This window comes from Vombatus ursinus, unplaced genomic scaffold, assembly GCF_900497805.2.
Source record: "Vombatus ursinus unplaced genomic scaffold, bare-nosed wombat genome assembly UNPS02014959.1, whole genome shotgun sequence".
Lineage (NCBI taxonomy): Eukaryota > Metazoa > Chordata > Mammalia > Diprotodontia > Vombatidae > Vombatus > Vombatus ursinus.
The window spans coordinates 18,172,517-18,199,893 of record NW_020954737.1 but is presented as its reverse complement, the minus strand read 5'-3'; the positions used below and the strand labels follow the sequence as shown (position 1 = coordinate 18,199,893).

General features: G+C 37.7%; 1 protein-coding gene across 1 annotated transcript in view; it reads right to left on the bottom strand.

Moving 5' to 3' along the window:
• Positions 1–8,448: 8,448 nt before the first annotated feature.
• The window catches only part of TRIM42 (tripartite motif containing 42), a 47,617-nt gene continuing 28,688 nt past the window's right edge, over positions 8,449–27,377 (bottom strand). The window contains exons 4-5 of the mRNA XM_027845138.1: positions 22,714–22,938; positions 8,449–8,535 (exon numbers count right to left, since the gene is read on the bottom strand). Coding sequence (XP_027700939.1) covers positions 8,449–8,535; positions 22,714–22,938 — 312 coding nt within the window. The remainder of the gene's footprint in view (positions 8,536–22,713; positions 22,939–27,377) is intronic.

Sequence of the window (27,377 nt, the reverse complement as noted above, 5' to 3'; positions counted from 1 at the left end):
CCACTGTTAATTATTTCCTATTTAGTCTATATATAGCTTGTTTTGTATATATCTATTTACATGTTGTTATCTCCATTAGACTGTAAGCTCTTTGATGGCAGGGACTGTCTTTTGCCACTTTTTATATCCCAATATTTAGCACAATGCCTGGAATATAGTAGGCATTTAATAAGTGTTTATTAATTGATTAATTGATTGCCAGACACTGTGCTGAGTTTTTTAAAAATATCTCATTTTATCTTTGTAACAATAATCCCGCAAATAAATTGTGTTGTTATCCTTATTTTATAAGTGTGGAAACTGAGGAAAGTAGAAATTAAATGACTTGCCCAGGGTCACACAGCTAGTAAATATCTGAGACTGGATTTGAACTCAGGTTTTCCTGACTTTAGGCCCAGTGCTCTATCCACTGTGCCACCTACCTGGGGGTTGAACACTTAACTTTTGCAACAGCTTCTGTAAGCTTTTGTTCTCCATTTTCCTGAATGAGATACATATATAATTCAAAATAATGGCAACTACCAATTTGAATATATTTTAATTTAATGTTGAGTAGCAGCATGATGTTATTAGAGAGCCACCTGGAGCACCTGGGTTCAAGTCCCACTTCTGAAATACTGACTTTATTAGCATCTCAGCATTCTAGACTACTCTCTTGTAGAGAAGATGCCAACATGTATTTGTAGATGGAGTTCACTATCTCAATGAAATTACAGGTCTAGTCCCTATCTTCATTTTATTTTATTTTTTTTCTGGGTAGCTTTATTTATAAGGAGAGTTTAGAAGAAATCAAGATTGCATTACAATATTTGTATTACAATATTAAATTGTTAGGGTTAATTTTCCATAATAATGCTTTGAGGGAAGATGTTTCATTAAGAAAGTTAATGACACAAGGCCAGTTGGAGGACATGCTAGTGAAGGCAGAGAAATGTTCACTTTAATACTGATTTCTATGGCTAATGATTGCATAAAATAGACTAGCTTTACAGCCATAGAAAAGGACCATATTCCATCTCTTTCTCTACATTTTTTTATAATCTGATTTATTCATAAAGAAAACTAGAGACAAACAGGGACAGAGATAAGATTGATAATCTCTTAAAGATGCTAGTATAGCTTTAAAAAAAATTTATTGATGCTTTAAAAAAAAACCAACACTATCATTGTTTCCTAAGACTCTTTTCTTACTTATTTTACCCTTTGTTGTAACAAAGAAAAGCAGTCAAGCAAAACTAAACAATAGAATTCCTAGGTCTGTCAACCTATGAAATACACACCCTTGATTCCCTATCTCTTTTCTGAAACAATGGAAGTGTATTTCATCACCTGTTCTCCAGGACCAAGGTTGATTATTGCAATTAATCTAAGTGATGATTTCATTTCTATTATTGTAGTTATAGAGTGCTTTATTTTCTTGTTTCTGATTATTTTGGTCTGTATCAGTTAATATAAATCTTTTCATGTTTCTCAGCATTCCTCATCTTAGTTGTTTCTTACACTGTAATAATATTCTATTACATTTATATGTCACAATTTGTTCAGTAATCCTAATGAAAAGACATCTATTTTGATCTCTTTTTTGTTATGAATATTCAGTATATATTAGTCCCTTTCCCTATTTCTTCGACCTCCTTAGAGCATGTGCCCACCATATACATCCTGGTACAAGAGCTTGACCAGTTAGTAACTTTCTTTTTTAAGTATAATATGAAATTACTTCTAGAACAGCAACCTCCATCTTAGAAAAAAGTCTTTCAAGCTTTAAAGGAAAAAAAGGAAAAAAAATAAATGAATAAACTGGAGTGTTCGCTGGAGGATTTCTTCAGACAACAAATTCCCCTAGTGCACTTACAAAAATTCAACTTACACGTGACTTTTCAGAAATACCTCTGTAATGTTTAGAGAGAAGGACTGCTGTAATGAATCCATGACAGGAAGGGCTGATTTGTTGCTCAGTGTTCAAGGATCGTAAGGATATTTCTGAACCTGATAAATCCTCACACAGAAAGCTTGTTCTTTAAAACAAGATACGTGACACCACATGTAGTTTGCCAAGGGAACAATGATGAATCATTTTGAACTCATTATAGGAACTTCTTATACAGCAGCAGTAGCTCTCCCAATGATGGTAGTAGCGAAAGAAAAATACCATGGTGAGTGGTACATTTTTTTTTTACCTATCTTAGTAGTCAAATATTAATAGTCAAATAGTAGACCCAATAGTCAAATAGTAGAAAAAGAAAGCATCATAGTGAATGACTTTGTAAAATTTCAAAATTGAAGGTAAATATTGGCAAAAAATAATTGTGTGTCAATTAGTGTTTAGGATGAAATAAATCATTCAAAACTGATGGTACCAACAGGTCAGTACAGTTGAGAAGTACAATTGCTTGATTCAAATTACCCACTTAACAATTTATCTTATTCCAGTTGTTTTGAGTTTGTGTAAGAACCTTTTAGTATCACATTGTAATCATTATTATCCCTAGGTGGTTAAGGATTCCTTCCTTTAACCATATACCTGAAAGTTGTTTTCTTCTTTTCTCCTCTAAATTTTTATATAAATTTACCTTTTTCATTTAGGTCCCATATCTAAATGCAACTTATTGTGGTACATGGTGCGAGTTCCTGGTTTAAAACTATTTTTAACCACAGTGCTCTTGAGCATCACTATCAAAGTCTTATTGAACAGGGACCCCATCCACCAGTAGTTTAAGCTCTTGGGTTTGTTAAACACTTTGCTACAATGTGGAATTGCTTCTGAGTCTTGCTTATTTAGTCTGAGGAAATAGAAATGTCAAAAGGTTGTCACCAGGGCTGATCTTACATGTAGGCAGAGCAGGTTATAATTTTAGGGTGTCAAGGAAGGATGCCTACCAAACTTCCCCCACCAACTTATTTTCCCAAAAATCCTCTTGAAAGGGACAGAACCCTTCATTCTACAGTTAGACTCACAGAATCTCAAAGGTAGATGGAGTGTCAAAGGTCAGCTAACTCTAACCCTAATCTTTAGAGAACTTCTATAACATTATAAAGAAAGAGTTGTCCAATTTTCTCTTGAAGATCTCTAATGATGAGGAATTCACTGCTTCTGAAGGCAGCTCATTCTGTAATTGGACAGCTCTAATTATCAGGACGTTTTTCTTTACATCCAACATATATACCTGCTTCTACATCTTACAACTATTGCTCTTAGTTCTGCCTTCTGGAGCTAAATAGAAAGAGGGATGAAAATGCAAATTCCCTGGGAGAGTCACAGAATTATCAAATATTAGCCTTTAGAGGGTCTTCAGAAGTCTATCTAGTATATGGAGCATGAATTCCTTCTATAAAATCTGCAACATGTGGTCAGCTAATTTTTGAATTCTTACAGTGAGGGGGAATATATTACCTCCTGAAGCAGCTTATTCTACACTTGGTTATCTCTAATTTTTGAAATTTTTTCTTCAGTTGAATTGAAATCTGTCTTACTAGAACTTCCACCAATTATTCCTAGTTTATTTTTGAGGCTAAGCAGAAAAAATGTAATCTCCATTTCTCAATATGGCTATTGGAACATTGTGATTTTCATCAATCAATCACTACATCTTTATTTGTTGTTAAATTGTTTCAGACTCTTCATGACCCCATTTGGGGTTTTCTTGGCAAAGACATTGGAGTGGTTTGCCATTACCTTCTCCAGCTTATTTTGCAAATGAGGAAACTGAGGCAAACAGTGTGAAGTGACTTGCCCAGGGTCACACAGCTAGTAAGCATCTGAGGCTGGATTTGAACTCAGGTCTTTCTGATTTCAGGTCTGGTTCTCTATCTGCTGTGGCACCTAGCTGCCCCAAATCTTTATTAAGGAACTGCTATTTGTGTTAAGGGCAGTTCTTGTCTTGTGCATAGTATAAGGCATCACACTTGACATGAATATATGCATAACTGATATCATTTTATCCTTTCCTGAGAGTTGGAGCTGATAATTTGATATTTGAAGGATAAGGAAGGAAGTAAGGAAACAAACATTTATTAACTACCTACTATGTGCCAGGTCCTGGCCAAGTGCTTTACAAATATCATCTCCTTTTATCTTTGCAACAATCCTGGGAGATAGGTGCTATTATTATCCCCATTTTATAATTGAAGAAACTGAGACACACAGAAGTTTAGTGACTTGTCCATATGGGTTTCTGAAGCTTGATTTGAACTCAGATCTTCCTGCCTTCAGGTTCAACACTCTATTCACACCCCCAAATAGTGTCTGCTAGGCAGGGTTGAAAGAAGGGGAGGGGTGTAAGCCCCTTAAAGGATGGTTTGGGGCATTATACGAGTGGTTAAAAGAAATAGAAAGGTGAAAGTACATGAAAGCATCTTTCTCTGACTTCAGAGTTTTGTTATAGCTGGCTTTGTGGTCACAAATTGTGGCCCTTAGGGCATCTGGAGGTGATGTTCAGAATTTTGCTCTTTCTGGGGGAATTGAGGTCTTTCTGACTCCTGGGAGCTGCACACCAGGAAGTGAAGGTTAAGTGAAAGCCCTGAAATTTACATATATATTAACATAAATTCATCCCAAGTGAATGACTTTGCCAACATTAAAAATGCCAAAGTACATTGGGACCTTGAATTTAATGAGGCTTTGGGGAATATTTTCTTGCTGAGTGACCAACACCTCTCTCACTGTACCCAGAGGGGTAAAATCAATTTGCTTTTGGAGGGATAGGAGCAGTCTTGGAAGGCCAGGTTGCCAGCTGTGGCAGCATGCCAGCACAGGTCTAAACAGTCACAATTATTCAGCTTATCCAAGCAACTTTCCCTGAAGCCACCCTAGGATGGCAGACAAGAGCTGGATTGTGTTGTGATTGAAAAGTGTTCAACAGTTAACACATTTGAATGGATTCAGCATGTACCTGAAGGCAAAACGGTAAAGTCAAAAAAAATTTGTCTTTGGTGTACTTTCTTTTCTGAGCGCTTTTCTGCTCTTTTTATCCTTCTCCTTACCTCTTCTTGGTGGTGCTTCTAAGGTACTGGTGACAGTAAGTCACCAGATTTAAAGAACCCATTGGGATGGGAGGGACAGGCCCTAATGAGCCATCAAAAGGTGCAAATGCTTCCTCAGAGCTTCACTGGTTGCAGTTAATCAGGCCCTTGCTATTGGACTACTCTTAGACATTTACCTACTTTGGCTCTCCCTTAGTTAACCCAGTTGTTTGTTCACTTATCTGAATAAGCCTGCAGCTCTGAGTCACATGGTTTGTATACTAGCCACTCTCTTTGTCTCTGTTTGTCTGCATCCCTGTATTGTTGCTTTGATCCCCTTCAAACTCTCTGCTTTGGCTGGATCTTCCAGTATGTGACCTTTGTATGAGCCCAATGTTCTCGCTCCTTCTCTGACATTCCTTGCTCCCAACACTGAGCAAGGGTACAGTTGTTGTTACTGATGCTGTTGAAATTGGTGAGCTTCTAGCTCTCCTCTGTTCTAGTTAACTCTGTGAATTTTCTAGTTGTTTGGAGGAGTTTTATTGGGTAGCTCACTGTACTACTTCCTGCTTCTCTTCCACCTAGGGTCCCTTCTCTGCTATTTTCTCATCTCCCCCCAACACTATTCCCCAGAAGAATGCCTTTTCTAAAATCCTATCACTGTCCGTTTATAATAGCAAACTATGCTATACCTAAAGTACTAATAACCTGACAATTTCCAATATTAGTAAGAGAATGGTCATTCTCATATGCTTCTGATTTGACCCAACCCCTACTCTAAGGCACAAATTGCTTCCACATTCTTTATAAAATTCCTATAGAAATCTGTCCCTAGAAAAGGATCTGACAAACTTACCTTGAGGCAGATGGGACAGATAAAGCTTTTACGTATTTGCATTTTGGTAGCCCAAATGCTCTGTTTGGCTTAAGACAAAACAACAAAATAGTGGAAGTTAAACCAGAAGTCAGTTGAGTATTCATGTTTGGTTAGGTGACCTCCCTAGGATTCTTGAATTCTTCTTAGGTAGACAACCACCTAGTTTGCTCACTCAAAAGACTTTTTTGCTTGGAAGTGAGGATGGCTGACAGATCGTTCTTGCTTGTCCTTCATTCTCGAAGAGGACCATGACATCAGGAAGGTGATGCCTTGACTTGTAAGTGAATTGGATTTAGGTGAGGAAGGAGTGTGCACCAGCCTCCCTCTCTCCTCTGGAGCTATCTAGATCCAGTGGCAAGATATAAATCAGGATGACAGGAGGTGGCCACAGATGCAGTGGGAGATGTTGGCCTTTTTAAATTAGAATCTTTCCTGGGGTCTCAGTTTGATTGAGGCAACACCCATTCAGTGATTAAGGTTAGGTAAGGAAAAAAAAGCACCAATGGTCTTCAGTCTTTCCTGCAAACAAGAAAATGTCAAGAATAGTAGCTAGGATGAGGGAGAGTTTTCTATATTTCAGTTTTGGGATTGAGATGAAAGTACAAAGTCTCTTGAAAAAGCCTTTCTCTAGGCTAGTGTTTAGCAAATTCCATTGTCCATGGCACATACTGAGGCTTGAAATGTATTAATGGAATCCACAAATACTGACCTGAAGAGTCTAAAGATATGGAATACACCTGGAATAAAGAGGGAGGCAAAGGAAAATTTGGAGCAAAATAGAGGGGTTGGGGAATGCAGTGTTAAAGAAAGCAGCGGTGCGTGTTTAGACAGAGTGTGAGGAGGAGGAGAATGGCATATGTGGCAATCAAAAAGCATTTTTTTTACACTCTCATTAGGTGCCAGGCACTATGCTAAGCCCTGGGTGTATGGTACAAAGGAAAAATAAAAACAGGCCTTACCCTCAAGGAGCTTATGTTTCAATATTCCTGATATTAGAAGGTGGGTTAGAAAAAGGGTGGTGCCAGAGTGGGATGTCCTTGATTCTATGTGTTTTGCTTATGTAGAAGGTGGCTACAATTCTGGAGCACAACAAACAAACAAAACACAGAAATTAATTATGGTGATGAAATTATTAGAATATGTTTCCCATTTTTTGTTCTTATATAATAGAAAGTAAGCATTTTCTCTTTTCATCTTCCCCTTTTCCCATAGAAACTGAATAATGACAATTAATTTTCTCCTTGTTGCCTTACAATGAGAAGAAAGGATGATGTGAGAGACAAGTTATGTGAGATTAATTAATAAAAATGTGCCAGACCAAGAGTATGTGGGGGAAAGGCAGAAGGTATGTGTTAGACATGATGTGAGGGGGAATGGTGATATTTTGTGTGACACATGGAATGAGGGAGATTTATGGAGAGTACGTGTATTCCTGTCTGTGAAGTAGATAGACATTGTGCCAGGGGAATCTACAGAGCTATGTCTGATAGGATGTGAGAGAGAAGGGTGGTGGAATATGTGCCAGACACGTAAGGGAGATGCTACAGGGTCTAGGCCAAACATGGCATTAGGGTTACAGTGGGGGAATGTGTGTGATGTATATCAGACACATGATATGAGGGAAATTCATGAACTGTGTTTGTTTATATCAGTCACAAAGAATTAAGGGGATATGATGGCAATTTGAGGAGAGACTCTCTGGAGTGATGGTGACAGTGTGAAGGAAGATGGTGTTATGGATGTGATAGATATTGGCACCTTATTGTGCACTCCCCCCTTCTTTTTCTGTGGGGGTGAGGGTATAAGATGGGGAAAGGGATAGGCCTGCAGTAGGTAGAGGGCAAGGGCTGAACTCTGTTGTGAGGGAGATGGGTTGTGTACCTGGCTTGGAATGAGACAAACTCAGAATTGTATCTTCTACCTGGTGCTTGCACAATGGCTATCCCACGGACAATAAGGGTTTGTCTTGGTTTTTGAATAAATACTTGTTGACTGAATGAACTGTCCTTCTGCTTCTTCTTGCTGCCCTCTGTCAAATCTTCAGTAGCACTAATAATTTCCCATCAATCTGTATTCACATTGTGAGAACTACCAGAGTTCCATGGGCCACAGTTTGGAAAATGTGGCTCCAAGTCATTTTCTTCCAGTATATTTCCACTTGGGTTTGAATCTTAAAATAATAAAACTTATATCTGGAAGAAACCTCAGAGATTAATTACCAGGTTCCCCCATTGTTGTATCCCCTCAACTTTAAAGATGTGCTAAAGAGTTTAAGTGACCTGTTCCAAGTATCAAATAGCTAGGTGGTAGCATAATTGAGACAAGAAAAGCACTTCTTTTTTCATCACTTACTGAATCTATCCTTAGTGTGAATACAAATAAATAATGGCATGAAATCCTTGAGAGCTTAGACATTTATTAATTGATTTGGTTTATCTTATTTTCATGATAATTAACAAGTTACGGCTCAGTATATTTTTTTTTATTAGTGAATTAGAAGACTTGTATTAGAAGAACTTAGAGTTAGCCTTCAAGGAACTCCAACTTGAATAAGGAATGCTGTAAGGAATATATATAATGTGCATCTTTTAAACTTTGCTGTTGGGAGCTCAAAAGCGTTTTTGGAAGGCAGACTGAATATTCTTCAGCAGCCCCCATTTTGCTCTGGTCTTCCCACGACCATCTGGCGTCATTACCTGCAATCAAAAACAGAGAAAACTATAACGCAAGAAAGAGGAACCAAGTGGTAGAGGTTTCAGAGAAAGGGTTGTGTCCAGGGGAAACCAGGAAGGTCCCAGAATTAGAGAAAATAGCGAATGGGATCTTATCACCCACTCATACCCCAGTTTTGCAGATTAGGAACCTGAGGCCTGGGAAAGTGAAGTGCCCAAGATTACACAGCTAGTTAGACCTCAGACAGGATGTGAACTCAAGTCTCCAGAGTCTAAATCCAGCACTATTTAGCAATAACTTGCTATTCAAAAAAGTAAGTGAAGTCTATGGTAAGTAAATATTTTCTTGTGTTTTTCATGTTCCTCAGGGTACTTCTCTCCAGGTAATTCTGAGTATTTATCTTAACCAATAGCCCAGCAACAAAAAATGATCATCAAATTTATAAACTAATTCGTTTGCTCTTCTTTTGTTAAGACTATTTGATTCTCTTAAAAAGAAAGAATTTCTGCTTTAGTGATGTTTAAACTATACCTGAACTTAAATTCTGGTATAGTTTAATAGAAATATGAATTTAAATGCGAATAAATCTGATTTTCCTAATTCTTATACTTCACTTTTGAGAGTCAAGTTTAGCCAACTTATGAATGTTGATGCAGTGGTGGAAATATAGGGATAGGGATAGGGACTGGACTTATATGAATACCTTCTCTGCAACTTTCAGTCAAAGAGTTGTCTATAACAGTGAGGACAAACTCAAATAGAAATGAGGTGGGGCCACTAAACTATACTGGTTTTGGCCTCACTTGGAAGTGTTGCAGGTGGCCTGAGTGCTTCATATCTCTGGTCCAGAGCACAGAGAGTTTAAGCAACTTGGCCAGGGTTATATATTGGACATATATCAAAAGTGGGATTTGAGCCTGGGTGTTCCATATTTTGAGGCTCACTCTCTATCCACTGTACCATGTTGTCTCTCAGAGATATGATCTTACCTGATCTAACGTAAAAGACATTGATCACTGCGGTAAATCTTGATCAATTTGATCAACCTGATAAAATCATAGGGTATGCACCTCTCTTTGGAGCCATCTGAGAGGCATCTTCCTATGGAGTATAGGTACGCTCACAGATGCCTTGTTAATAAGAAGCAGGGAACTTCTAAGGATTGCCTAACTGGGACTCAGGTGAATGGAATTTCATTAGAGGAAATGATCTTTTAAAAACTGAGCTAACAGACCCTCTCCTCTCCTCTCCTTGCCTCTCCTCTCTTCTTCTGTCCTCTCTTCTCCTCTTCCTGCCTCCTTCTATCTCTCCCTCTTTCCTCCCCCTCTCTTCATCTCTCTCTTTCTCTCCTTCTCTTGATATAAGATGGCAGAGTAGACTTGCTTTTAGGGGAAGAGGAATTTTGTCTATGCATATTATATTCCACTCAGGAGCAATGATGAATTGTGGCAAAAACACATAGTAAAATTGATACATGCTCTCATGTAGCCTGAGATGAGAGACCTGGAATGAACTTTCCCAGCTCAACATATGGTAGCAACTAGGACTTTCTGTAGAAGCATATGGAAGAGACAGACATCTATATGCCTATTGGAGGGGGGATTTTTAATTCCTTAGGCCAAATAATCCTAGAAACTAGCCTTTACAGTCAGAGAAGAGAGATTTCCTGGGCAGTGATTCATGGGTAATTTCAAATTTAAGCATTTCTCTATGTTTGTGTGCTCCTGTAGGTCCTTGGCATCATATACATTTTCTGTGGGATGAAATAATGCCTGTCTCATACCTAATCTGCATTTGCTACCTTGATTACTTCCAGGAATAATTTCACTTGAATTTGAGGAAACAGACATAGGCTGTAGGGCAGCTAGGTGAACCAGTGGATAGAGTGCTGGGCCTGGAGCCAGGAAGACTTATCTTCTTGAGTTCAAATTTGACCTGAGATACTTACTAGCTGTGTGACCCTGGAGAAGTCACTTAACCCTGTTTGCCTCAGTTTCCCCACCTGTAAAATGAGCTAGAGAAGGAAATGGCAAAACATTGCAGTATCTTTACCAAGAAAACCCCAAATGGGGTCATGAAGAAGTTGGACGTGGTGAACAACAACAACAACAACAAAAGACATAAGTTATAATGTAAGTACGATTAGGAAATTTTCCTACAGCAAATCTAGGTAGGGACAACAGGCAAAAATGAGAAAATGACCCTTTTGGTCAAATATCCAGGATGAGACTCATTATGCATTAACCCAGGGCCTTTGGGGATGGGGTGGGCCACAGATAATACCAATAGTTTATTCATCTTAATAACAAATCTGATATAGAATCAGACATCCTGGAGAATGAAGTGAAGCAGGCCTTAGGAAGCATTGCTAACAATAAGGCTAGTGGAGGTAATGGAATTCCAGCTAAGTTATTTAAAATCCTAAAAGATGATGTTGTTAAAGTGCTGATCTAGGTATGCCAGAAAACTTGGAAAACTCAACTGGCCACTGGATTTGAAAAGATCAATTTATTTCTCAATCCTAAAGAAAGACAATGCTAAGCAACATTCAAATTACTGAACAATTGTGCTCATTTCACATGAAGTAAGGTTATGCTTAACATTCTGCAAGCTAGACTTCAACAATATATAAACCAACAATCATCAGAAGAGCAGGCTGGCTTTCAAAGAGGCAGAGGAACTAGAGACCAAATTGCCGACATTTGCTGGAGAAGGCAAAGGAGTTAAAAAAAAATCTACTTCTGTTTCATTGACTAAACTAAAGCGTTTGACTATGTGGATCACAAAAAAATGTCTTTGAAGAGATAGGAGTATCAGATCATCTTGCTCGTCTCCTGAGGAACCTGTATGTAGGCCAAGAAACAACAGTTAGAATTGAACATGGAACAACTGATTGGTTTAAGATTGGAAAAGGAGTATGACAAGGCTTTATATTGTCACCTTATTTATTTAACTCATATGCAGAGTATATCATACAAATTGCCAGGGTGGATGAATCAAAAACTGGAATTAAAAGACTGAAAGAGGGCTATGGTAGACAAATGGGAGTGTAGAAGTTCTTTCAGAAATGGAATGTAGCCTTACATAGAATCTTGTTGCACATTGCTAAGTTGGTTTACTTGAGTGCCACAGTAATATGATTAGAAGTATGATAAGAATGAGTTTGATCTGAGAGAACAGAGAATGATCATGGGGTGAGTTTCATTTAATGGCCAATGAACGTTACTACAATCAGGGTAGCTGAGGAAGTTGTGCTTGGGGAATAGGAAGTCAGCAAAGGAAAAACCTCTTCTATTCTGAGGTTATTTGCACGTGACCAAGGAGGAAAAAGATGAAGTTGAATTTGGCCACAAGATTTACCCAGAAAGTGCTTATATTTTATTTTGTCTTAAAGTGTTGGGTTGACTGAATGTTGTGGCCACATTTGGGCCATTCTAATTTTGTCTAGAGGATCAGATTACAATCATGGTTTTGTTTCTTCCTGAGAAAACTTAACTGCAGATTATAATTCCCATATTTAAGAAATCCTAGAAAGGAATAATAATACCTACATGGGAATAATATATTCTACTTTTCAAAGTATTGGTACATCTATTATCTTATTTTCTGTAAGGTCATCAGGGCAGAGATGATGATTCCCATGTGACAGATCGAGCAACTGAGACAAAGAATTAGTGACTTTCCACTAACAATTAACCCGTGACTGGGCTAGGACTAGAATTCAAATATTCCTATGCCTAGTCAGTGCCTTTTCTATCACATAACATACTGCTCAACTTAGCGACTAGATAAATCAAGAGTAGATGATGGTTGGTGTGTGTGTGTGTGTGTGTGTGTGCGCACACGCACATGCACATGCACTGAAGTAGTATTCACCTTACAAGAGGAATCTTAACCTTACAAAAGCATCCATCCACTGCCTTTAAATAGCAAGATCCTCTCCTACATCTAAAACAGTATTTGATCTACAAATCCATAACTTTTTAGAAACATATCTACTCTCTAAAGCAACACTCTGGAAATCTGGATGGAAGAACAATTAGGGCTGGACTCCTTAGCATCTTTAGGATAGGAGGCGCATTGATTCTTCATTAAATTTTTGCTATTACTTGGTTAAATCTGTTCAACCTCATGCTTTCAGGTCACTGTGTTCATTTGGATGAGTGTTGAAGTACATGTTACCCTTGTCTATGTTTCTCCCAGAAGATCCATAATTAGCCAGTTGCCACCCAGGACAATTCAGAGTTGTTTTTGGTGGTAATGTGGATGGGGATGTTGAAGGATAAAATGAAGCCACTGCTGGGGAGACCACTGTGGGAGAGGTGGTGGGAGCAGTGGTAGGAGGTAGGGCAAGCTATGGAGGAGTCCACGTGGGGTATATCTGAACTAGTTAGTCTTTCTAAGTAGGTCATAAGCTCAGTTGGTTGCTCACTGCAAAAGGAATGAAAATGCTGTCTGTGTCTGTCCTCTAAATTTAGGAACCTTCAGATAAAGTTCTAATGGTTCCTAGTTGTTTCTCTGACTAAAGTAAGGGAACTTTTGTTCCAAAGAGAATTCCTTAAAAACAACCACCAGGTGTGAGATTGTTAATAATAATATATATATATTTTAAAAGACAGGCATATTCTCATTTTTTCTGTATAAATCAAAAGTGATAGAAATATAGCAATTTTTGGTAAGAAACAATTCTGCCCTCTCATTGCAGCATTTTTCATAAAAGCTTTCAGAAATGTCTGCACAGTATTGGTGCCAAGGTAAAATATCCTGACTGTAAGGGAAAGAACTGAAGTTGTTATTTGTAAGAAGCTTTGTAAATGTCATTCAAACATCCCATCTTATTTTCATTTGCTATTGGATTCTTTACTTAGGTAAATCATGACAAATGCTCTGGAAAGTCCCGTTTCCCTGGAATGCTAATAAAATCACGAAGACTGCAAGAGGAATTAGTTCTGAAAGAAAAATCTATATTGCATTTCATTGTGTCAGATAAAAATGAAGCTACAGGAAAACCTCATTAATTTGGACTCCACTCTTTGATAATTTGTGATAATGGGAAGCAGGGCTGGGTGGGCTGGATTGAGTTTCCTTCCTTCATAGAGAGTACAAATTATTGTGTAAATGCAATTGCAGGAGAAATGTTATTTATTGATTAATGATATGTCTTAAATACTTAAGAGAACAAGCTGTTCATAAGCACCCTCTGGTCTTTTATAAGAACTCATTTCTTCATTATTTTCCTCTATGTTGTTGCACAATAGGAAAAAACCAAACAGACATTGACTTAGAAGATCTGAGTTTTACTTCTGTCTCTGCTTATTACTATGTGGTTTTAGATGGTTTCTTTAAATTCCTTAAGTCTCTTGAAAGACCTGTTCCTGTGACTCTTCATGGCATGGGGTTGATTTGGGGTTCTTGAAGGCTACACCTAAGGAGCCCAAGCTCTGGTAGGTTCCACCATACAGGAAGGGCTTTCAGATGGTTCTAGTAAGGGACTTGAGTCTGCTTTCTAAGGATCACCCTTGCTAAGTGTAACAAGGTTCTTCACTAGTAGCCACCTGGTGATGAATTCTTTGACCATGACAACCTTTGAAAGAAAGATTAAATACAAAATGACTTGCAGTCTTGTGTAGTCCTCCTTTGCTTCTGCAGAAATGTTGGCAGAGTAGAAATGGGGGTAGTAAGAACCACAAGGTTTAGATCATCTATGAACTTTAACTTAGCTGTTGGCAGTCTAAGAGTGAGACTTTTGTTCATTTTCACCAAATGGATATACTAATGGAGGAACTGAATAATGCCAATCTTGACATTCTTAACAATAAGTGAAATCAGAAGAAAGAAAGAATTTGTAACTAAATGGAAGGATGTCTCACAGGTTCTCCTTGGTAGGTGATTAAAGGAGTTAGTTTTATTATGTGTCCAAAGGCAACAAGAAACATCTCTTCATAGAACAGTTGGTGATCTGGTACTGGATTGCTTATATTGTATTGATAAGTATTTGCAAAAAGATGACTATGAAAATAATTATAGCTTATGCAGAGGATGAAGAGATAGAGAAACTCTGTGGAGAATTCCATAGAACCCTCCAAATAAAATCTATATATACTTTGATGTGGGTAGGTGGCATAGTAGATAGAGTGCCCAGCCTGTAGTCAGGAAGACTTATCTCCCTGAGTTCAAATATGGCCTCAGACACTTGCTAGCTATGTGACCCTGAACATGTCACAACCCTGTTTGCCTCAATTTCTTCATCTGTAAAAATGAGCTAGAGAAGGAAATGGCAAACCATTCTAGTATCTTTGACAAGAAAACCCTAAATGGGGTCACAAAGAGTTAGACACAACTGATAAATGACTCAACAACAACAAAATATTTTGATGCTCAGTAACATCAACACAAAAGTTGGAAATAGGTGAGGATGGCAAGAAATATATTGGAAGAGAAAGATCAGGAATAAATAATGAAAGAGGACAGAGACTTGTGGACTGCACAGAAGCTTTATGCCTATATGTCATAAAACTTGTTTTGGGAAATAAATTAGAAGGTGTTATTGGAAATAATCAGAAGGCATGATGATAACCAAATAACATAAAAAATGAACCTGATTTTATTTAAATCAATAGGAAATAACTTTTTACTCATATGGGAGTCATTCATGAACTAGATCAGGGGTGGGGAACCTGTGGCCTTGGGGCCACATGTGACCCACTAGGTCCTCAAGTGTGGTCCTTTGACTGAATCTAAACTTCACAGAACAAGTCCCCTTAATAAAAGGATTTATTCTTTAAAACTTGGACTCAGTCAAAAGACCACACTCAAAGACCTAAAAGGCCACTTATGGCCCCGAGGCAGCAGATTCCCCACCCCTAAACTAAATGTTTGTGTAAGTCAGACCACAAACTTGTTAGAGATAAAGATTAACATTATCATAAAGCTGGAATAAAGAATAAAAATGAAAAAAAGGATGAGGTATACAATTGGAACATGGATAGTGAAGTCCTTCAAGTGTTCTCATTTGCAGATGACATTTGGTTGGTTGCATCAAGTTCTGCAACAGTGTGGATGGAGCCTCCTGGAAGAGATCCCTAACTAATCAAGAGTTTCACCTAAATGGTAAATACCAAGTAGATAAAGAATATCTATTGCAAAGAAAATGACATACAAGGAGATGGACAGCATATAGAGCTCATCTGTCAACAAATATATCTTGAACAGACAAATCAATATAAGTGGACAACAAATTGGACCCAGAATTAAACAGTAGAAAGAAAGTGGGTTAGATTTCCTTTAGGACACTGTAAAACTTCTTTAATGACCCAAACTTCTCCCAGAAATAAAGGGTCATCTTTTTCTTAACATTAATATTCTATTGTTTTGTATCAGTAAGGGTCATGGACAATGATGTGCTGGTAAATATTTAACCACTGGATATCTGAAAAAAATGTAAACATGACATATTTTAAAATCTAATCTGCATTTTTGTCATTTTTTGGTCATTTCCCATTACTTTCTTAAGGCTAGACAATCAACAAAACAATAAATCAAGCCCTGATTTGTAGCATTTGCCAATTTCTGAGGTATAAATGTTCACACTGAAAATTTAGCAATTGGCTCTTGCAAGCCAGTCTGAGCTGGAACACCCCATGGAAAACTATAATGACTGAAGATTTAAAAATGGATATCACTCAGAGAACAATAGAAAGGAACACGGTGGGTACAAAATACAACATACAACAACTAAGGTACTTTCGAAGAAGAGATGTCAGAAAAAGATATAATTGAAAAAGAAGACAGGCTGGTTCCATGATTATAGTAAGGGATTAGATGAATTGATCAATCAGTAAGTATTTATTAATCACCCATGGCATGGGCAACAACTTGTGTAAAGACATGGAAGCAGGAGATTGACTGTCATGTAGCAAGGATGCTAGTTTGGCTAAAATGTAAAGTACAGAAGACCACTGATTCTAAGGGGTCTAAGGGCTTAGGCCCAAGTCTTGGCTCTGACACAATCCTGTTACCTTGGACAAATCACTTAATTTCCCTGGTCCTCAGTTCCCTTATCTGTAATGTGAGGGGGTTTTATATGATGTACTCTGAACAACTCCTTTAACTAACTATGTCCAAAAATGCATGTGTTATTATGGATCTTAAGTCTATTAACTCTCTGTCAAGAAATAGGAAGCATTGTCACTCCTCTGGAATTGTGATTGGTCATTGTCCTGATCAGAGTTGTGATCAAAGTTATTTTTCTAGTTCTTGACCTATGTCCTCATGACTATGATCCTATGAGTACTATGTAGTCAGCTTGGAAAGAGAGGTTATAATGGGATTCTAAAGGGGTTTCAGGGACAAAAGGGGGAATTTGCATTTTATCTTAGAGGTAATATGGAACATCTGAAGCTTTTTGAGCAGTTTGTTTACTCCACTAATATCTATTCAATGTCAGGGAAATATGGTGAAGGCCCCAATACATTGGGTGGCTTCTCCCTATCCCCATCCCACCAAACCCCTAAGATGAACTTATACATTGACGTGGATAAGAGTCACCAAAGCGGGCAGGCATGCATGAGTTGGAATCTTCTTTGCTGGAGAGAATATCCACCATGTTGAGATCACAGATGTATTTGGATAAGTCTCAGTTACCTCAGGTAAAGCAGGGTATTAATTGCCCCACAGAGTTGTCTTAAGCAACACGAAACAACATGGGCCATTTTTATATTCAGAGGCAGTATAACATAGTGATAGAGTGAGTGCTAGACTTTGAGTCAAGAGGAAATGGGTTTAAATCTGATTTCTGACATTACTAATGTGACACCAGGCAAGTCACTAAATATCTGTACCCCAGGTTACTCTATAGAACTTACCTAAGTCACAAATGTTTTTGACAAGATTGGTTTAGGGAATCCCTCACGTTGACAAAAGCACACACAGATCTTTTGATGATTTTTATTTGAATTATCATCAAAATTTCAAGTTCTAACATATAATATCAAATATCATACATGCTATGAGGGGAAATCCCAGGTAGAAAGGGGTCATAAATCATAGCTGACTCCTTTTCCCTTTCCTGAATTTCTACCTCCCTTGCAAATCCCTATCTACCAGCTTCTACTTGGGAACTGGGAAAAGCCAGCCTTTCATACCTAGTCTCCAGGGATGCTGTGATTTAAGCCTAAGTGTGGACACATTCCTTTCTTCTTACTGTTTTTCAAAATTGTGAAAGGTAACAAAAGATAAATTGACAAAAGCATATAATAGGATGAGTTTATAGAGCACAAAGCTTCTATCAATTGTAATCTAAAAATTCAATACTAAAGTTTTAGTCAGAGTTTGGTTTTATTGGCCCAACTTATTGCACACCCTGTTCCAAAGTCCTACTTTGTCAGCCTTCCTGGGGCATATTTCCAAGGCAAGTCAGAGACTTGTTAAGAATTGCCAACCCTGATAACCACTACCTATTTATGGTACCTCATACTGGGATAAAAGATACCACCAGAAAGAACATAGAAAGCATCATTAAATATTTTGATATTCTGGGGAAAAAACCTGAAGATGCTGGGGAAAACAGATGGCTTTTTTAACCTTATTATTGATTGAAAATAAGAGACTAAGAAGAGAAAGGTAGATCTGGGAAGCAAACAATGGGATGAAAAGGTCATTGGGGATGGGATTTGGGTGTCTGGAGCAAAGCTTAAATCGTCAGAATGAAGGGCTCTTCAGAAGAGATAGAATATACCTGGCAAGAGGCAATAAAACACATTTGTTAAGCATCTTGTGAATCAAATCAAGGGGGTATTAAAATAAATATGGGAGGGGGATGTGAAAACTGCCTATATATACCTGCCAAGCCAGATATCGTACAAAATCACATGAATATAATGATTAAAGGGTGAATATGAGTAGAAAGGACAAGTAATTAACTAAGACAGTATTCAGGAAGGTAGACAGAATTAAAAAACATACCTATAGCCTCTGATGTGTATGTATAATGCATAAAGTATGGGTAATAAATATAGTGAAATAAGATATCTTGACCAACTGAGATTTTTAAATGCATGCATGGAAAATGGAAGCAAGGATAGATAGCAGAGGTCAAATAGAAAAGGATAGTGTTTTCATAGAATTCTAGAAGATTAGTGTCAGAAGCACTTAAAAGCAGAATGAGTTGAGGCTAGTGACAAATATGAAGGACAACAAAAGAGGGTTTTAAGATTTAGTAATCTTGGAGACTAGAGTAAGTTCAAAGAAGGTAAAGGAATACTGGTTGTGGAGGATGAGATGGTGATCTTAGACAATAGAGGGCAGAACTACTCAATCCTTTGCTTTGGTTTTCTCTTCCAGGGAGAATGATTTCTGGATTGGGAATGGTGGAACAAAAATGGTTAACAAGGAGTTGGAATGGAAGCTGTGAGGAGATGGTAAGAGAGCACAATAAGCTGTTTTCAAGTCATCAGGCCCAGCTGAATTACATCCCAAGTTACTGAATGAACGGAATGATTTTATGACTGAGCTGCAGGCACTGATCTTTGAAAGACCATGAAGAGTGAGAAGAGATACAGGACTGGAGAAGGGCAAATATTTTCTCTTTGCTAGTAAATTGTATGTGATTTAAGATTATTGGTGGTGCTTTCTCTTTTTTCCTTTTAAAATATTTTTATTGCTATCTTCTGTTTTTATGTGACATTATTTTCAAAATATTTCCATCTTCCATTCCTTACCCAGTGAGCCATCCCTTATAACAAAGATTTTAAAAAAGAAAGGGAAAAAAAGTAAAACTCTGAGCAAGGAACAACTCCTGTGTGCCTCAATTTTCTCATTTGTTGTTGTTGTTTGTCCTTCATTTTTGAAGAGGACCAATGATAACATGAGAGTGATGTCATCACTTGCGTAGGATTGAAGTGAGGCAGAGCTGCACAAAGTCGTCATAGCACCTACTTCCCAGGATTGTTGTGGGGATAAAATGAGATATGTGTGTTTGCAAAGTACTTTGCAAGCCTTCAAGTGCTATGTAAATGCTAGCTATTATTACTATTAAGGACAGCTAAGTGGTACAGTAGATAGAATGCTGGGCCTGGAGTCAGAAAGACTCATCTTCCTGAGTTCAAATGTGACCTCAGACAATTACTAGCTGTGTGACCCTGGACAAGTCAATTAACCCTGTTGAGTTGGAGAAGGGAATGACAGCTTATTCCAGTATCTTTGCCAGGAAAACCTCAAATGAGGTCACGAGTCAGGCTTAACTGATCAACAACATTATTACTATTATTATTACTAAACCTAACCAACACATTGACCTTATCTGATGACATATGCAATATTACATACACATAGCAACCCATCCCCCTTTGCAACAAAAAAATGCATTTTCTCAATACTTTTCTAGGGCCAAGCTTGGTCATTATGGTTACATAACATTTAGTTTCATTGTATTGTTCTTTCCATTTACATTCTTATAGTCATCATGTCTATTGTGTTTTCCTGCTTCTACTCATTTTACTCTTTATCAGTTCAACGAATCACATTTATCAAATTTATTGGATCAATAGGATCATGATTCTAAAGATGGAAGGGACCTCAGAGATGATTTAGTTTAATCTCATTTTTTATTAAGCCTTTTCTCAATTAAAACATCTGCTTTTTCTCTTTCCTACTCCATTCCCTTTGAAAAAGAAGAAAAAACCCCACCCCTATTACAAACATGTATAGTCAAGACAAACAAATTCCTTCATTGGCCGCATCCATGTCTCACTCTGAAAGAGTTGTTACTCATCTCATTCTACCAGGGAAGTTAAGCGACTTGTCAAAGGTCACACAGGTAATAAGTAACAGAAGTGTGATTTGAACCTAGGTCCTCTAATTCCTGAGCCAATGATTTTTCCACTGTTTTGTTGCTGTTGTTCAGTTATTTTCAGTTGTGTCTGACAGTTTGTGACACCATTTGGGATTTTCTTGGCAAAGACACTGGAGTTACTAAGTTTGCCATTTCCTTCTCCAGGTCACTTTATAGCTGAGAAACCGAGGCAAATGGGGTTAAGTGACTTGCCTAGCATCACATAGCCAACTATTAAGTGTCTGAGTCAGATTTGAATTCAGGAAGATGAGTCTTCCTGACTTCAGGCCCAGCATTACATCCACTGAACCACCAAGCTGTCTCATTTTCTACTGTATAAGTGCAGTAACATTCCATTACATTCATGTGCCATATTTCATTTAATCATTCTCCATTTTATGGCCATCTGTTTTTTCCCCCCAGCTCTTTGTTGCTACCAAAAAAAGTGCAGCTCTCAACATTTTGGTATATATATCTTTCTGTCTTTGACCTCATTGAGGGGATATATATGTCTAGCAGTGGGATCTGTGGGTGAATGTGACTTAAAAATAAAAAGGGCAGATATTGACCTGATTTTCAAAATGGAGGAAGGGTAGAGGCTACAAACCATAGCGTTGGTGAGCTTGACTTTGATTCCTGAAAAAATTCTATAATAAATGAGAAGAAAGCTTTTCTTTGTGAGCACTTAGAAGAGAAAAGGGATCTCTAAGAACTAGCATGACTTCATCAAGAAAAAAAAAAACAAACTATGCCAGATGGACATCATTTTCTTTTCCGACAGAATAACTACCTTTATTGGAAGATCAAGCTAGTGTTGCAAATATAATACACCTGGATTTTTAGCAAAGTGTCTGTCAGGAGAGCCTTCTGGACAAGGTAGAGATATACAGCCTAAATTCTAGTGCTGTTAAGTGGATTCAGAAATGGTTGAATGATTGAATCCCAAGAGAAGTCATTAACAGGTTGATGCCAACTTTCAAGGAGATCTTTAAGGAAGGATACCAGGGATCTGCCCTAACTACTCGGCTATTTGACATTTTAATCAGTAACTTGGATTGAGGTATAGGTGCGTGCCTATCAGATTTTTAGATGATACAAAGCTGGGAATGATAGTCAACACTTTGAATGACAGAATTCTAATTTTTTTTAAAGCAAGTGGGTTGAATCAACTGAATTTGACAATGAGTTGAATCTATTAAGATGAAATTCAGTTGGAATAAATGTAAAATCATACTCTAGGGTTTAAACAGCAACTTCACAAGTCCAGGGAGGTGAAAGTCTTGTCTGGATAAGAATCTGTGGGAAAAGTTGTGGCCTTTTTAGTCAATGCACACAAATTCAGAATGACAACAACAAGGTAACCAAAATAGGTGCCACCATCTTAAGCTCTATTAGGAGAGACATAGAGTGCTCAGGATGAGGAAGGTGATAACCTTGTTGCACTCATGCCTGATCATACCACATCTGGAGAACTGTGTTCAGGCCTGGGACAACATTTTAGGAGGGACATTGTCCTTAAGGGCTGGGACTATTTTTTGCCTCATTTTGCATCCCCAGCACTTAGCATAGTCCTTGGCACATAGTATGTGCCTAATGTTTATTTATTGATTGATTAATTGACAAATTAGAGCATATCCAGAGGAGAGTGATTAGGATGGACAGGGTCTTAGAAAGGATCAATAAATTGAAGAGTCCGGGAATTTTAAGCTTGGAGAAGAAAAATACTTAAGAGATGACATTAAATTGTCTTCAGGTGTTTAAAGGGCTGTCATGATGAAGTGGGATCACACTCAGTATGCATGGTACCAAGAAGACAGAACTGTGTAGAAGCCACAGAGAGACAGATTAAAGTTTGAGGAAAGGACCGATTTCATAACAATTAGAAGTGTCTGAAAATTTAGATATGAATTGGACTAGTTAGTCTCCAATGTCCCTTTCAAACTGGAGAGATTCTGTAAATTTTGTAAACATCTGAAATAATTCAGGAGGAAGATTCTGTCTCTCTTGGCTTTATAATTGTAATATTTATTTTCATGTCAATTTCTTTAGACCTTGCCTTCTTCAAATGTAAAATGCAGAGGTCGGACAAGATAATCTTTGAAGTTCTTTCTCACTCTTATGTTGTATATTTTATTACTATTCAGCATGTGTTGCTTAGGGTTGAAGGGAGAATCATATTTAAAATCACTTAGAAGTCATTTAGATGGGGATAATCCAGTCATTTGGGGACAATTATCTGGTCTCCTGTTCAGTCTGGTGAAGGTACAGACCTCTTCCTGTCCCAGGACCAGGTCAAGTGTGTCACACAAAGACACATTTAGGAAAAAGAGCTGGATAAAGAAAGCCAGTGGAGAGAGATTGCTCACAATACCTTACATACATCGCTCCATTCTCCTGGTCCATTTTCATTGACCCCACGGACTTTAAATAGATACTCTGTGCCTGGAGTTAGATTATGTAGTTCCAGATTCTGTTGCTGTATGTCTCGTATGTGTCCACAAAGTTCTGTCTGGACATTATTGGGAGCATAAACAACAAGTTCATAGAATTCCATCTCGAAATAATCTACGTCTTCTGTGGGACACGTCCAGTAAATCTGTGAAGGAAAAAGAAATCTGCATGCCTCTAGTATGCAAGACTGTAGTTTATTCTTTCCTACCCCACTTCCTCTCCCAAATTATCATACAGCTTATATTCATCTTTATCTCTGGTTTAGTTTGAATATCTATGGCTCTGAGCTTTTGGCTACTCCTTCTTTCATAACAAAGACTGACATAATGAAGATTTCATTTATGACCTTTGGATTGAACACTTAATAGCTGTGAAACCATGGACAAGTAAGCTAACCCTCTTTGTCTTCAGCTGCTTCATTCATAAAATGGAAATAATAGCACTTTGCACTATCCGCCTCACAAGGCTTCTTGCAGTGAAGAAATCACTTTGTAAACTTTGAAAGGGCTATGCAAATGTATTAAACATAATAATAAGATCACTTAATTGCTCCAATGTAGCCAAAGTACTAGTGTTTTTAAAAAAGTATTTTGAGAATGTATGAAATGCTACATTGACTCACACTCAGGGGCCATAGAACTCAATATTTTCACTCTAATAGGAGCACCAAAGGATATGTTTTGGAATGTCCTTTCTGACATTAACATTAATTGGTTAGGCACGTCCCCCAAGTAATCTGATTTCATAATCAAGAACTCATAATTAAACCATATATATATAAATTACCCTTTCATTGGCCATTGGATTTCTGTGGCAGAAGAATATACCACCTACAACTTACTGGTAATGAGTTCATTACTTAGCTAAGCTGATCTTCAGACATCAGCTATAGATTCTTACTCAGACTCTATACTCTATACTTGCTAGAACTTACAGTCTGCTGGCATAACCTTTGAGAACCTGAGGGCAGCTCCACACTACAATGGCAGGATAAGGATTGGAACTGAACCTGTGATTTCATAGGTATAGGGGAACTCCCAGGTAAGGAAACTCCCTCTTCCAGTGTAGGTTGGCACCTTCTCTGCAACTTACAGTCTTAAAGAGTTTCCTAGAGCTCTGAGAGTTTACATGACTTGCCCAGCATGACACAGCCAATTATATATATCAGAATATGCAATATGTCAGAAGTGGGACTTGATCCAAAGTTTTCCTTGCTTTAAAGCTAGACCTTCCTGAGTCTAAGTTTTAAGTTCCATTATGTCTTTCTTGATGGGCAGTGACTTGGCAGGGTATGTTATGTTATAGGTGTGGGTGCACCATGGCCTTGCACCTCCATAATTTCTCCAGTTCTTATTGAAGAGAAGTTCTATGAATGTGGAAATGCCTCAGGCTGTGAGTTATCCTTTTCTTATTTGTCCTGTCCACATCTGTCACATCTGGATCCTTCTGTCCTTCATACCACAGCCAACCTAATTTAGGCCTTTATCACCTCTTGATGGGGCTGTTGCAATATCCCCTTATCCAAATGGATTTCCAGTATTCAGTCTCCTCTTACTAAGTCATCTTCCCCACAGTGACTCATTTGCTATTCCTAAAGAATAGATGCGACTGTGCCATTTCCCAGCACAAGAAGCTAGAAGGCTCTGTGGCTATTGCCTCAAAGGTAAAATACAAATTCTTCTTTCACCACTTACAGCCCTTCATATTCTGGCTCCAGTCTAAATCTATCCCTCCAGGTTAATTCTACATTTCTCCCCACTCTCAATTTAAGTTACATATTCCTTTGTTGTGACGTTACTTGAGGCTGTCCCTCACTCTGCAATAGCTTTCTTCTTTTGCCTTTGCTTTGGACTCTCAATTCCCTTTGAGGCTCAGTTCAGATACCACCTCCTAACAAGATACCTTTTCTGTCTCCCCCAACTTGGTAGTGTTGCTCCCACCTAGTAATTACTTTGTATTTATTTTATATATTGTTTGTTTTTACTTATCTGGGTATATATTACTTCCCTTCAGGAGAAGTAAGTTCCTTGAGGGCAGGGACTGTCTTGCTTTTTTTTCTTTGTTATCTCTAGTGCCTAGCATATTATAGGTGCCTAATAAATGCTTGTTGACTGGAGTGACTATCAAATAATTGATACTGGAGGAAGCTATAGTACTCTCCACCTGAAATTATTCCATATTTATTCTGTGTCTGTTTCCACCAAGAATATAAGTTTCTTGAGGGTGAGGAATGTATCATTTTTATCTGTTTCCCCACTGCCTAATACAGTGGGGAAACTGGCACATAGTGGGTGCTTAATAAATGTTTGTTGAATTGAATTATATTAAGAAGAAAATATTTTCTGTTGTGTGTGAAACCCTTTCTGATGATATTCATCCCTTTAGCTTTTTTTGGCCTTAGTGACACATCAAACCAATGTATTCAGGGAATGGTCAAAAACTATGCTTAATTCCCTTTCCTAGATCTCAAATCTATAATACAAACAGAGCTTTTTATGGGGGCACTGTAAAAGTCCTTCACAATATGATCCCAACCTACTTCTCCAAACTTACATATTACTGTCAAATGAGATTGTGTCTATAAATTACTTATCACAGTGTTTGGTTCATAATAAGTGCTTAATAAATGCTTGTTCCTTTCCCTTCTTGTACTCTATAACCCAGCCAAATTGATCTTCTTGCTCTTCCTCATGCGGAGCCCTCCATCTTCTGTCTCTGTTGCTTGTCATTAGCCATTCCTCATACCAACTCATCTCTGCCTCTTGGAATCCCTTAGATTCCTACTTATGACACCATTCACATGAAACCTTTTTCTGATTTTCCATCCCCACTTACCTTGTATTTATTTTGTCTATATTGATTTATGAACATGTTGTCTCCCTTAACAGAATGTTAAGTTTCCTGAAGGCAAGCAATGTATTGTTTTATCTTTGTATTTCTTCCTTTCCCACCACTCCCTCTGCCCCTCAATACTGAGGACAATGCCTGGAATATGGTAAATGCTTACTAAATACCTGTTGATTGATTGATTGACTTGTAATTCTATTGGTTTTGGTAAGGAAATGTCCTCTGCCAGTGCAGATAGCCAACTGATCTGCAACCTGTGGTCTCAGAGATTTGCCCAGGGCATGGAGAGGTTAAGTTAAATAACTTATTTAAAGTCACACAACCAGAATAAGTCAGAGGCTGATTTGAGGCCAAGTCTTCCAGATTCCAAGGCCAAATCTCTCTATCCACTATTTCATACTGTTTCTTGTATTCCCTAAATGAGACTCTTTAAACCTACCCACATTCAGGCTTAGTTGCCATTTATAGGCCCAATCTTGCCTTCTTTCTGTATTGCTTAACCCCATTAGCTTGGATTTTCATTCTCAGGGGAGTTTAGCATCATTTTGTAACTTGGAGATTTCATGGTGTATTCCATCTTCCAACAGACTTTTGTAAATGTTACCTAACATTGGAAAAAAGTATTGTGTGATAAATAGAGGTTTTGGAGTCAGGTAACCTGAGATTGAAACCTAGCTTTGCTATCTTTTACCTGTGTGATTTTGGGCAAGCCACTTCAACACTTTGTATCCATATTTCCTCAGCAAAATGAAGGGACTGGAACTTGATAATCTCCTAGATCCCTTCTAGCTTTAAATCCTCTGGGTTCAAGAATTAGTTTTACTGTTTGTCCTTTCCTTCTAGAAAAACTTCTGCTTATCTCTGTCTTTTATTTCTTGATTACAAGTCAACCTCTTATCCATGATACTAATTTTTAAAATAATATGTAGTTTATTAAAAACATACAATGAATGCTAAATGAACATTCTATAATTCTCATCTCATTGTTAATGAAATTACATAGGAATAATATTATAAATTAAATTCTCCTTCTTTTTACCTTATTACACTTATTTTCCATATGGTAAGCCCACTTTTTAAGGCAAATAGTACTACCATGAGCGCCAGGCAAGGCATTGTTTCAGACAAATTTATTTCACGAAATCAATGCTCATAGGCCACTCATGAAGATCTTAGACCCTAAGAATCATTAATTTTGGTCTAATACCAGTGAATAATACAACTTTTATTTTATTGGTAGTTAAACTGAAGCAAAATGGAAGAATTATGTGATTTCCCCAAATTCAAACAGTAGTTTGAAGATAGATTTGGAACTAAAGTGACCCTTTGGTAGATCATACTATTTTCTGCTGTATGGAGCTCAGGGATTTGAAATGATTGCTTCTGTAATGAAAGAAGTATGTGTTTGCACAAACATATAATATAGCTAAAGAACATTAACAATCAGCAAATTGTATCTGAATTTATGATTTTTTGATAAACACCTTTTTCTTTATTTAGCCAGTGGTTTTTCATAAGAACTATCTGTAATGGAAAGACACAATGATTTGGAGTAAAGAGGGACCTGTGTTCAAACCACACCTCACATCTGGACTACTGCAATAACCTACTGGTGGGTCAGCCTGCCTTGTGTCTCCTCTTCAATCCATCCTTCATTAGCCACCAAAGTGATTTTCCTGAAGTGCGGTTCCAAAAATGTCATCCTCCCCTCCTCAATAAACTCTAGTGGCTCCCTAT